The sequence below is a fragment of the Pleurodeles waltl genome, chromosome 2_1, assembly GCF_031143425.1.
Source record: "Pleurodeles waltl isolate 20211129_DDA chromosome 2_1, aPleWal1.hap1.20221129, whole genome shotgun sequence".
Classification (NCBI taxonomy): Eukaryota; Metazoa; Chordata; class Amphibia; order Caudata; family Salamandridae; genus Pleurodeles; species Pleurodeles waltl.
This window is the reverse complement of record NC_090438.1, coordinates 30,904,462-30,917,076: the sequence shown is the minus strand read 5'-3', so window position 1 is coordinate 30,917,076 and position 12,615 is coordinate 30,904,462. Positions and strand designations below refer to the sequence as shown.

At 52.5% G+C, this 12,615-nt stretch overlaps 1 protein-coding gene across 2 annotated transcripts in view; it reads left to right on the top strand.

Moving 5' to 3' along the window:
• LOC138260564 (excretory canal abnormal protein 6-like) overlaps window positions 1-12,615 on the top strand; it is a 137,088-nt gene that overhangs the window by 73,540 nt on the left and 50,933 nt on the right. For both annotated transcript variants that reach the window (XM_069209172.1, XM_069209173.1), the window contains 2 exons: window positions 15-76; window positions 9,420-9,522. In XM_069209172.1, the coding sequence (XP_069065273.1) occupies window positions 15-76; window positions 9,420-9,522 (165 nt within the window). The remainder of the gene's footprint in view (window positions 1-14; window positions 77-9,419; window positions 9,523-12,615) is intronic.

Here is a 12,615-nt window from a genome sequence, read left to right as displayed (position 1 = left end):
TTCTCTCCTCACAGGTCTCCCTGCTGGACCCCAAGCGCTGTATGAACATCGGCATCTTCCTGAAGCAGTTTAAGAGGTAAGGTGTGGCGTCTGCAGGGGGCACGCGATCTCCCCGCATAATTATGTCTCGGTGACTGTGCAGCCACAATAGCGGCGTTTATAGCGCTCACCGCGGGCTCCATGATCGCTGAGATTGTAAATAATACACATTTCACTGTTACCCCCCTGCAGCTCAGGTACACGTCGTGTAACAACATCTGTACCCGAACAGCTCACTTTCAACCTTCGGCCTCTTGGCGCTGAGGTGACATGTTATAGCCCGCTGCCGGGGTCTACACTGGTGGTTAAAGGCCCCAATTCTGAGTAACAAGCCTGAGCCACAGACGAGAGCCTATAGCAGGGCCACTGGAATTATGCGGCAAGGGACTGTCCAGTTAGGCGGCAGTGTAGAGTAAATTACACGGCTAGAAAAGGCAAATTACGTGGAATAATGCGGCACATTTTGTGATAGTATTGCTTCATGATCTTGTCACTTTTCATCTTAATAATACTGTCTGGGTATTAGATGCACCACATAGTATTAGTTTAACACCCGAATATAGCAAAAAGCAACAGAAGGGGGACATGTCCAACTTTGCAAAGCGCCTTCCACTGAGCAGAAACGTGTGTAGCGGCGTTTTTACTAACTTTTGAACCATTTGAACTAGAAATTTTTTTTTCGTTAAAACTTGCAGATTATGCTGCAGATGGTGGATTCTGTGGGAAATGCTCAAAACTACTAAAATGCGAAAATCGCCCAAGCCGCACAATTGCACAGCTCCCGGGCCTTTAACACCCGGTATAGCCCGAGGCAGAAGGGCTTTAAGGCTACTAGAACATTCCACACACTGAGTCAAGAATGTTCTAAAATAAAAAGAGAGACACAGAAAGACAAACATTGGAATGTTAGTGCAGGGGGCCTTTACCAGCCATTATAAGCCCAGAGCCACTCCCTTGTCTTCAGTGAAGCCCCCAACATTCCTGCGTTCTAATTATTGCCTCCCACCTCGGTGCTACTCATTTTATTGACCCCAGAAGGATGAGAAGCTGGACGGGCTTGCCAAAGTGCTAGCCACGAGGTGAAACAGATTACTGGAGTCCATGCATTAGTTCCCTGGCCCACTGCCTTCGGTCTTCTCTATCAGCGGCCTCAAGGCGCTAGTGAGGCCTGAACACTAGCAGCAGAGGTTGGGGTTCATTAGAGTCCATGGTGGGTGCGGGGTACAGAATCCCCATTCTGCGTTCACCCCTAGCTGCCTTGGTGCTTGCAGACCTCGGCAGAGCGCTGTGGTTCTGTGTTCAGGGGTGTCTGTTTCCAGATTCTTGGTCCCCGTGCTGGAGTTCTGGGCGCTTTGAGTGAGGTGCCTGGATCACCAACTATGAGCCCCCAAGCCTCTGACCTAAAAGTGTGGGTGGTTGATGACGTTCGAGCTGTCGGCCTTCTGTCTGGACTGTATTGAGGAGCTGGGGGCTGCAAGTATTGTGCTTATATAGTGCTTCGAGGTGCTCTGCTCCAGTGGGACCTGTGGGTGGTGCAAAGGGCTTTCATTGATGAATTCCCCTGTAAGCCCAGTGAACTCATGTATGATGCCCTGCTACTCTTCACTATAGAGGTGTACGGTGCCCTCTGTCACCCCTCTGTACACAGGTGTGTGGTGCCCATTGTCACCTTTCTCTACAGGTGTACGGTGCCCTCTGTCACCCATCTCTATACAGGTATATGGTGCCCTGTGTCAGCCCTCTGTATACAGCTGTATGGTGCCATCTGTCAGCCCTCTATACACCAGTGTAGGGCTCCATCTGTCAACCCTCTGTATACGACTGTACGGTGCCATCTGTCACCCCTCTCCATACAGGTGTACGGTGCCCTCTGTCACCCCTCTGTACACAGGTGTGTGGGGCCCATTGTCACCTTTCTCTACAGGTGTACGGTGCCCTCTGTTACCCCTCTCTGTACTGGTGTATGGTGCCTTCTAAATCAATCAAGGAATTTGTAGAGCGCATTACTCACCTGTGAGGGTCTCAAGGCACATTGCCAGCTCCCCTAAAGGAAGACTAAACGTTTCTTCCAGAAAGTCACTTCAGAACTGCTGTGCTAGTCCTCGTACCCTCGAACATGGGTGGTGGTGATGCCCTGCTCTGTGGCCTCCAGGTCTCCACACTGGCACACCTTAGGGGCATCCTACACACCTCAGCATGTCTCATTTAGGACCTGAATAAGTATGATCACATCACCCCCATCCTGATGGAACACTATTGGCACCAGCTTCAAAACCAACTGTATCATTGACAAAGCCATCACAACCATCACCCCGCTTACCTTGCAGACAAGCCCCACCTCTGGTGGTTCTCATCACCCCCACTTCTCTTGCAGACAAGCCCCCCCTCCTCTGGTGATTCTCAGCACCCCGCTTCTCTTGCACACAAGCCCCCCCCTCTGGTGGTTCTCATCACCCCCACTTCTCTTGCAGACAAGCCCCCCACCTCTGGTGGTTCTCATCACCCCCACTTCTCTTGCAGACAAGCCCCCTACCTCTGGTGGTTCTCAGCACACCGTTTATCTTGCAGACAACCTACCCACCTGTGGTGGTTCTCAGCACCCCCCCACTTATGTCGCACACAAGCTCCCCACATCTGGTGCGTCTCATCACCCTGTTTATCTTGCAGACAAGCCCCCAACCTCTGGTGGGTCTAATCACCCTGTTTATCTTGCAGACAAGCCCCCCACCTCTGGTGGTTCTCAGCACCCCCCACTTATGTCGCACACAAGCCCCCCACCTCTGGTGGGTCTCATCACTCCCACTTCTCTTGCAGACAAGCCTCTGGTGGGTCTCAGCACCCCCCCCCCCACTTATGTGGCACACAAGCTCCCCACCTGTGGTGGGTCTCATCACCCTGTTTACCTTCCAGAAAGCGCCCCACCTCTGGTGGGTCTCAGCACACCCGCAGCCAGGAGACCATCAGACTACAGGCTATGAAGTGAAAAACTAAAAGTCAGGAGAGCGGCCTTCTCCATCTCTGCACCCGGGGTCTGTAGCATCCTCCCTGTAGCTACCAGGACCGATCCAACCCTGCTGGAGTTAGGGAAGAGTTGTAGACTCAGCTCTTTACAGCACATCACATGCATTAACCATCCACGACTCAGCGCTCTCTCCTGTTACTCGTTCACTTCACCCTGATCCTTTACTCTGCACAACACTCTGCTGCCTTATGGCTAGGCTCACACTATAGAAATCCTGTATACATGCAGACGTCACACGGCCTGCGTGCACCGAGTTACCGCACACTATATGTTCATGTGCCATCAGTTCCCGCACACTGTCTGTTCATATGCCATCAGTTCCCGCACACTGTCTGTTCATATGCCATCAGTTCCCGCACACTATCTGTTCATATGCCATCAGTTACCTCACACTATCTGTTCATATGCCATCAGTTCCCGCACACTATCTGTTCATATGCCATCAGTTACCTCACACTATCTGTTCATATGCCATCAGTTACCTCACACTATCTGTTCATATGCCATCAGTTACCATTACACTATCTGTTCATATGCCATCAGTTACCTCACACTATCCGTTCATATGCCATCAGTTACCTCACACTATCTGTTCATATGCTATCAGTTACCTCTCACTTTCTCACTTTATCTGTTCATATGCCATCAGTTACCTCACACTATCTGTTCATATGCTATCAGTTACCTCACACTGGGGGTCATTCCTACCCTGGCGGTCATAGACCGCCAGGGTAGGTGACGGAGGAAGCACCGCCAACAGGCTGGCGGTGCTTCCGGGGGCATTCTGACCGCGGCAGTGAAGCCGCGGTCAGAAAAGGGAAGCCGGCGGTTTCCCGCCGGCATCCCGCTGCCCCAGGGAATCCTCCGCGGCGGCGCTGCAAGCATGGGGATTCCGACCCCCTTCCCACCAGCCTGGTTCTGGCGGTTTTCACCGCCAGAACCTGGCTGGCGGGAACGGGTGTCGTGGGGCCCCTGGGGGCCCCTGCAGTGCCCATGCCACTGGCATGGGCACTGCAGGGGCCCCCTAACAGGGCCCCACATTGATTTTGAGTGTCTGCGTGGCAGACACTGAAAATCGCGACGGGTGCAACTGGACCCGTCGCACACCAGCAACTCCGCCGGCTCCATTCGGAGCCGGCTTCCTCGTTGCTGGTGCTTTCCCGCTGGGCGGGCGGGCGGCCTTTTGGCGGTCGCCCGCCCGCCCAGTGGGAAAGTCAGATTCACCGCGGCGGTCATTTGACCGTGCTGCGGTGTTCTGGCGGGGGAACTTTGGCGGGAGGGCTCCGCCGCCCGCCGAAGTTAGAATGACCCCCACTATCTGTTCATATGCCATCAGTTCCCGCACACTGTCTGTTCATATGCCATCAGTTCCCGCACACTGTCTGTTCATATGCCATCAGTTCCCGCACACTATCTGTTCATATGCCATCAGTTACCTCACACTATCTGTTCATATGCTATCAGTTACCTCACACTATCTGTTCATATGCTATCAGTTACCTCTCACTTTATCTGTTTATATGCCATCAGTTCCCGCACACTATCTGTTCATATGCCATCAGTTCCCGCACACTATCTGTTCATATGCTATCAGTTCCCTCACACTCTCTGTTCATATGCCATCAGTTCCTGCACACTATCTGTTCATATGCCATCAGTTACCTCACACTATCTGTTCATATGCCGCACACTATATGTTCATGTGCCATCAGTTCCCGCACACTGTCTGTTCATATGCCGTCATTTCCCGCACACTATCTGTTCATATGCCATCAGTTACCTCACACTATCTGTTCATATGCTATCAGTTACTTCACACTCTCTGTTCATATGCCATCAGTTACCTCACACTATCTGTTCATATGCTATCAGTTACCTCTCACTTTATCTGTTTATATGCCATCAGTTCCCGCACACTATCTGTTCATATGCCATCAGTTCCCACACACTATCTGTTCATATGCTATCAGTTCCCTCACACTCTCTGTTCATATGCCATCAGTTCCTGCACACTATCTGTTCATATGCTATCAGTTACCTCTCACTTTATCTGTTCATATGCCATCAGTTCCCGCACACTATCTGTTCATATGCTATCAGTTACCTCACACTATCTGTTCATACGCCATCAGTTCCCGCACACTATGAATAGATATGCCCTCAGCTCCCTCACACTGTCCTACATGCTCTCTGCTCGCTCACGCTGTCTGTGCCCTCACCTCCCTCACACTGTCCCCTGTGCCCTCAGCTCCCTCACACTGTCCTATTTGCCCTCAGCTCCCTCACACTGTCCTATTTGCCCTCAGCTCCATCAAACTGTCCCATATGCCCTGAGTTCCCTCACACTGTCCCATATGCCCTCAGCTCCCTCACACTGTCCACGTGCCCTCAGCTCCCTCAAACTGTCCCATATGCCCCGAGTTCCCTCACACTGTCCCATATGCCCTCAGCTCCCTCACACTGTCCACGTGCCCTCAGCTCCCTCACACTATCTGTGCTCTAAGCTTCCTCACACTGTCCATACGCTCTCAGCTCCCTCACACTTTCAAGGTGCCCTCAGCTCCCTTACACTGTCCTGTTTGCCCTCAGTTCCCTCACACTGTCACATATGCCCTCAACTCCCTCAAACTGTCCATGTGCCCTCAGCTCCCTCACACTGTCCTGTATGCCCTCAGCTCCCTCACACTGTGTGTGCTCTCAGCTCCCTCACACTGCCCATGTGCCCTCAGCTCCCTCACACTGTGTGTGCTCTCAGCTCCCTCACACTGTCCCTGTGCCCTCAGCTCCGTCACACTGTCTGTGCTCTGATCTCCCTCGCACTGTCCATGTGCCCTCAGCTCCCTCACACTATCTGGGCTCTCAGCTCCCTCACACTGTAAATGTGCCCTCACCTCCCTCACACTGTCCATGTGCCCTCAGCTCCCTCACACTGTCCCTGCGCCCTCAGCTCCCTCACACTGTCCCTGTGCCCTCCGCTCCCTCACACTGTACATGTGCCCTCCGATCCCTCACACTGTCCCTGTGCCCTCAGCTCCCTCACACTGTCCCTGTGCCCTCCGCTCCCTCACGCTGTACATGTGCCCTCCGCTCCCTCACACTGTACATGTGCCCTCAGGTCCCTCACACTGTCCCTGCGCCCTCAGCTCCCTCACACTGTCCCTGCACCCTCAGCTCCCTCACACTGTCCCTGTGCCCTCCGCTCCCTCACACTGTACATGTGCCCTCCGCTCCCTCACACTGTCCCTGTGCCCTCCGCTCCCTCACACTGTCCCTGTGCCCTCCGCTCCCTCACACTGTACATGTGCCCTCAGCTCCCTCACACTGTCCCTGTGCCCTCAGCTCCCTCACACTGTCCCTGCTCCTTTAGCTCCCTCACACTGTCCCTGCTCCTTTAGCTCCCTCACACTGTACATGTGCCCTCAGCTCCCTCACACTGTCCCTGTGCCCTCACGCTCCCTCACACTGTACATGTGCCCTCAGCTCCCTCACACTGTACATGTGCCCTCCGCTCCCTCACACTGTACATGTGCCCTCCGCTCCCTCACACTGTACATGTGCCCTCTGCTCCCTCACACTGTCCCTGTGCCCTCAGCTCCCTCACACTGTCCCTGCGCCCTCAGCTCCCTCACACTGTCCCTGTGCCCTCAGCTCCGTCCCTCTGCCTGTCCATGAGTCGCTTGGGTAGGTGAGGGAAAGCCGGGTGGGATGGGTGCAGCGATAAGACTTCCTCTCTGGCCCCGGAAAGCTGAGATCCGGAGTCCCTGCCCAAGATCACAGGAAGTGTGAGCTGGGAATGCCTTGTATTTGAGATATCATTAGAGTACGAGGCGCCTTGACCTGCCATCCCCACCGTCCTGCCTGAGTGCGTGGTCAGCAGACGGGGCGGGTGGGGTTGGGGGGCAGCAGACTGCCTGCTACAGAGAAGGATTGCATGGGGAGCATGTGAGATCATCCTCCAGGCATGACCCTTCTCACCAGATCCCAGCACATGCTCCCTTCAAGGGAGAGTCTCGTGTGCACGCGCGCCCTGTGCACATGTGAGCACTGTACATGGGTGTCCATTGCACAAGATAATCCCACTGGGCAGGCTCGGATAGATCTGCACCTCCCCCTGAGCCTCACTCCCTGTCTAGGAGGAACTTCACCTCTCTCTGAGCCTCTACGCATCTCTAAGAGGCTCTCTATCTCCCTCTGAGCCTCACTTCCTGTCTAGGAGGTACTTTACCTCTCTGAGCCTCTACACCTCTCTAAGAGACTCTCTACCTCTCTCTGAGCCTCCCCACCTCTCCAAGAGACTCTCTACCTCCCTCTGAGCCTCTCCGCCTCTCTAAGAGACCCTCTACCTCTCTCTAAGCCTCCCCACCTCTCCAAGAGACTCTCTACCTCTCCCTGAGCCTCTATGCCTCTCTAAGAGACTCTCTACCCCTCCCTGAGCCTCTCCGCCTGTCTAAGAGACTCTCTACCTCTCTCTAAGCCTCCCCACCTCTCCAAGAGACTCCCTACCTCTCTCTGAGCCTCTCCGCCTGTCTAAGAGACTCTCTACCTCTCTCTAAGCCTCCCCACTTCTCCAAGAGACTCTCTACCTCCCTCTGAGCCTCACTGCCTCTTTATGAGACTCTCTACCTCTCTACCTCTCTATAAGTCTCTCTGTGCCTCTGCCTCTCTCTGAGACTCTCTACATCCCTCTGAGCCTCTATGCCTCTCTAAGAGACACTCTACCTCTCTCCGAGCCTCTCTGTCTCGGCCTGTCTGTAAGAGACTCTCTACTTCTCTCTAAACCTCTCTGTATCTCTGTTAGAAACTACTTACCTCCCTCTGAGCCTCTCTTCCTCTCTCTGAGCCTCTATGCCTCTCTGAGACTCCCTACCTCTCTCGGAGCCTCTCTAAGAGACTGTCTCCCTCACTCTGAGCCTGTCTGTGTCTCTGCTTCTCCCCGAGCCTCTATGCCTGTGTTAGGAACTATCGACTTCCCTCTGAGCCTCTCTACCTGTCTAAGGAACTCTCTGCCTCATTCTGAGCTTTTATGCCTCTCTGAGACTCTCCGCCTCTCACTGAGCCTCTCCGCCTCTCTAAGAGACTCTCTACGTCTCTCTGAGCCTCGCCACCTCTTTAAGAGACTCTCTACCTCCCTCTGAGTTTCCCGCCTCTCCAAGAGACTCTCTTCCTCCCCCTGAGCCTCACCACCTCTATACCTCTCTAAGAGATTCTCTGCCTCATTCTGAGCCTTTATGCCTCTCTAAGCGACTCTCTACCTCGCTCTGAGCCTGTCTGTGTCTCCACGTCTCTGAGACTCTCTACCTCTCTCTGAGCCTCTCTGTGCCTCTGCCTCTCTCTGAGACTCTCTGCCTCCCTCTGTGCCTCTACAGATATCTGCCTCTCTGAGAGACTCTCTACCTCTCTCTCAGCCTCTCTGTCTTTTCCTCTCTCGAAGAGACTCTCTGCCTCATTCTGACCCTCTCTGAGACTCTCTACCTCTCTCAGAGCCTCTCCGCCTATGAGACTCTCTACCGCTCTTTGAGCCTCTCCACCTCTATATGAAACTCTACCTCTCTCTGAGCCTCACCGCCTCTGTAAGAGACTCTCTACCTCCCTCTGAGCCTCACTACCTCTGTAAGAGACTCTACCTCTTTGTGTGCCTCTCCTCCTCTCTGAGAGTCTCTACCTCTATCTGAGCCTCTACAGCTCTCTGCCTCTCTGAGAGTCTCTACCTCTATCTGAGGCTCTACAGCTCTCTGCCTCTCTGAGAGTCTCTACCTCTCTCTGTGTCTCTGCCTCTCTGAGTCTCTGCTTCTCCCTGAGCCTCTCTGTTAGAAACTCTCTGCCTCTCTCTCGGAGCCTCTCTGCCTATCTAAGAGACTCTCTACCTCATTCTGAGCCGCTATGCCGCTCTGAGACTTTCTACCTCTCTCTGAGCATATGAGACTCTTAACCTGTCACTGATCCTCTCTGCCTCTCTAAGAGACTCTCTGCCTCTCGTTGTCTGCTTCTACCTGAGCCTCTCGCCCTCACTTTGAGCCTCCCCACCCCTCCCCCTCTCTGAGAGACTCCTCATCACTAATATAACTTTATATTGGGATTTTGAAATCGATGGTTGTCAGATAGACCCTGATCTGGTCACCCTCATAGAATGGATTGAGGCCATGTATGCTTGACGCTCACATATGTTGAATAGTTCCTGATGACATGTATGTACCATCCTCATTCCCACATCTGACCCGGATGCTTCCAGGCATGCTGTGTTGCCCTTACGGGTGACACAACATACCTGGGTGGAGAGGTTGTGGATGGCACACCTGATTTGGCTCCGGGTCACACATGATCACTTCCTGTGGCCACTCACATGGTCTTCTCTCCACAGATCAGCGGCTGAGATGGTGGAGGACATAAGGCGCGGGTCTGGAGAGCGCTACTGTGGCGAGAGGCTGGCCGAACTCCTCAAGCACCTGCCGGAGAAGGAGGAGGTAAGTGCTGCATACCGCCTTCACACAGCACCCTTGCCAGCCACTGACCTCCCCGTGGTGTTCCAGACCGAGCGGCCAGCACAGGGAGACTGTGCAGAATGGATCTCTTGTAGATTCACATGCTCTGCATACTCTCGCCATACACTGATTAGTCTGTGACTCCTGTGGGCGGATACTCGAGACACGTGCGTCAATAACCAGAGCACGTGTCTCCCGCCGCTTGTTACCCTCCAAGTATTTCTCTGCCACCATCACTTGTGGTCCGACTCGCGGACGACGCAGCGAACTTCTGAAATAGCTTTGCCTTTGAAAAAAGGAGAGAATGAATAGCTGATCTACACTGATCCAGATGAGAAGAGACATTAGGCACCATTTTTAAGACAAAAATGAAACTAAATAGAATGACATTTGCTCTTGGAGAAGGTTATTTGCAGCAAACGTAACTAGAAGCTGCAGTGGGAAATACTACTCTTCTGCTTCGCTTACAATGGCACCAGAAATATTGGGAAAGAGACCGGACGATGCATGCAGTTATCCTTCACATGCGGTTGCATGGGAGGCAAAAAACGATGCACTGGAATGTGCTCGAGTAATTAGCAGTGGCTGAGGTTGGTTCAAGCATTCCACCCATCACTTCTTTGGATTCTTCATCCTTCGCTAGGGCGTAAGGGTGATGGCTGGATGGTGGCACACCATGCCGGGGGTTCATTTGCAGTATACGGATGATTGATTATAGGGTGAGAGAAAGGGGGATCAGCGGTCCGAGAGCAGTTTCCAGTGGTAAGGGGGATCCCAGCGCTTAGACACTGAATGACCAGTACCATGGTTGCACCGCAACCAGTCTGTCCTGGGAAGAGGCTGACACTGTGTGATCCTGGACGGGGGGGCAGCACTGTGGCACAAAAGAAAGTTAAGAACCTCAAAAACTAAGGTAGCATCAGACCTTGAATAATTTCCTTCATTGGCCACAAACCACAGCAAAAGGCACAAGTAATTAGCTCTCAGTGGCCACAAAACTGCCAAAAGCAGTGAGTCAAACCTCAAGGAGGAAGAAGATAAGATATCGAGGGTAATTCCGTCTCAGTCGCTGAGAACTTCCTCAGCCGCGGCAAATAGACAACCGCATTGACAACTCACCACTGACTGATGCCAAAAACCCACTTCTCTTGCACAACCTTAGACATGGAACATGTCGTTGACCCCAAAATAACACAGAAGTTCCAGGGTGCTGCATTGGTATTCATAAAGTACAGACCTAGCTGGGAAGCAACGGGGCGCTGACCAGAGACCCCACTACTTCTACGAAACCCACATAGACCCCACATGAGGTATCAAGCAACCTTCAATTAACCATCATGCCCAGGACACAGAACAACCAGGGGAAGCCTATATAGAGGGTGACGTGGACCAGGTCAGCCTACCTTAAACATAGATCTAGTAATGGAAACACCTTACGAGGGACAGAAAACTACCATAGCCGAGGTCTCCGGCTGCACCGGGTCCTACAATAACCTCACACCACCCGCCAGTGTCACATATGATGGGGGCTTCCAGTTACTGTCTCTTACCTGGGGTGTCCCTCCTGGACATGATGGAGCCTGCACAGCCAAAGGCCATACACTGCTCCCAACTCTGGATGATTGCTCTGGAGCAGGGGAGGACATATCCTTGACACCAGCCAGGTCATGAAGAAAGTATCAGGGCACATCTGCAGACCTTCTCCCTGTCAAACCATTCTGGCCACATCCCAAAGAAGACCATTAACCCAAGTCCAGCCTTGAAGGGTCTTCCAACAAGGAGAGGAAGACCAAGGCTTCGAGTCAGAGAATCTACAGCACCGCAGAAGATCTATGCACTGACGTGTAAAGGTAAAGATGTAAGAGGCGTCGTCTCTGGAGAAACCAGCATCCGCCTCCGGTACTAGTGACTACCGGTGGTCGAAGACACTTATTACTGCGGAGAACCCCACATGAGAAAATAGAAAATCCATGAGTGTTGCCTCCAGGCACCCCCAGAACGGCTCACTAGCCAATATCCTTGAGATACTTTCATCATGACTCCTTGGCAATACAAGTGAAGCTGCATGTAGTACTGAAAACACAGACCGCGGGCATGACCACCATAGTGGTCACAACAGGGATGTGCCCATCCTGGTTGTCAGCCAGTCCAGCTGCAGGAGTTTTCTCCACTCATGCCCACGAACTAACCTAGTACTCAGAGGAGGAAGCTGTATTATCACATTCAGGGACAACACATGTGGCATAATGGCTCTAAGCTGGAAGTGTTTGACCACCTTAACCCGACCCTAAATAAAGAGATACGCTGCAACAAAAGTCGACAAGGTTGATAATCTGGAACTGACAGCAAAACCTCCACCTCCGAAGTGACTTCATACAGTACAGGGCCTCAGTGTTGTACTGTCAGTTAAGGGATATCTTTGACTCAATACAGAAATGTTATGGTGGACACCTTGCGTGGAAAGTGTTGTGACTCTGGCAATCATATAGCAGTGTTAGCGAGAACCATTTCCAAGCTCTCGCAGACTCAAGGGTACATTAGCTCCAGATCAACCAGTTCTACCAAACGTACTTTCTGACTTTCACCTTAATCAAGCAGTCGAGCTTCCTGTGTTCTTCACCAAGGCACTGAAATCAGCATAATAAATGTACTTTCTTGAAGCTCACAGGCCTGTTGCCATCTTCGAAGGAAGAACAACCACCTTTAGAAGATACGGCAGAAGGCTCACAGATATGTACAAGCAGCAGCAAGGTAAATGACTGCTAAACCGGACAGTGCTATTGGCTTGGAGCACATCCACGTGCACTGGCAGGTTGTAGAGAAACAGGTAACAAGCACTAAACACATTGAGGGAGGCAGCAGCCCTGTCCAGCAGCCTGATTGATGGAGCTCAGTACCTATGTCCTGTAAGATGCACCTTCCTACCTCAAACTAGGATCATCGCACACTTGGAACAAGCAGATCTGGACCATCTGTGGCCCCCATGTAATTGTCACTCTACCACAGCATGTGAATCAGTAGCATGTCCATACTGCAGAAGAGTAAGTTACTTTCCTGTAACACTGATATTACAGT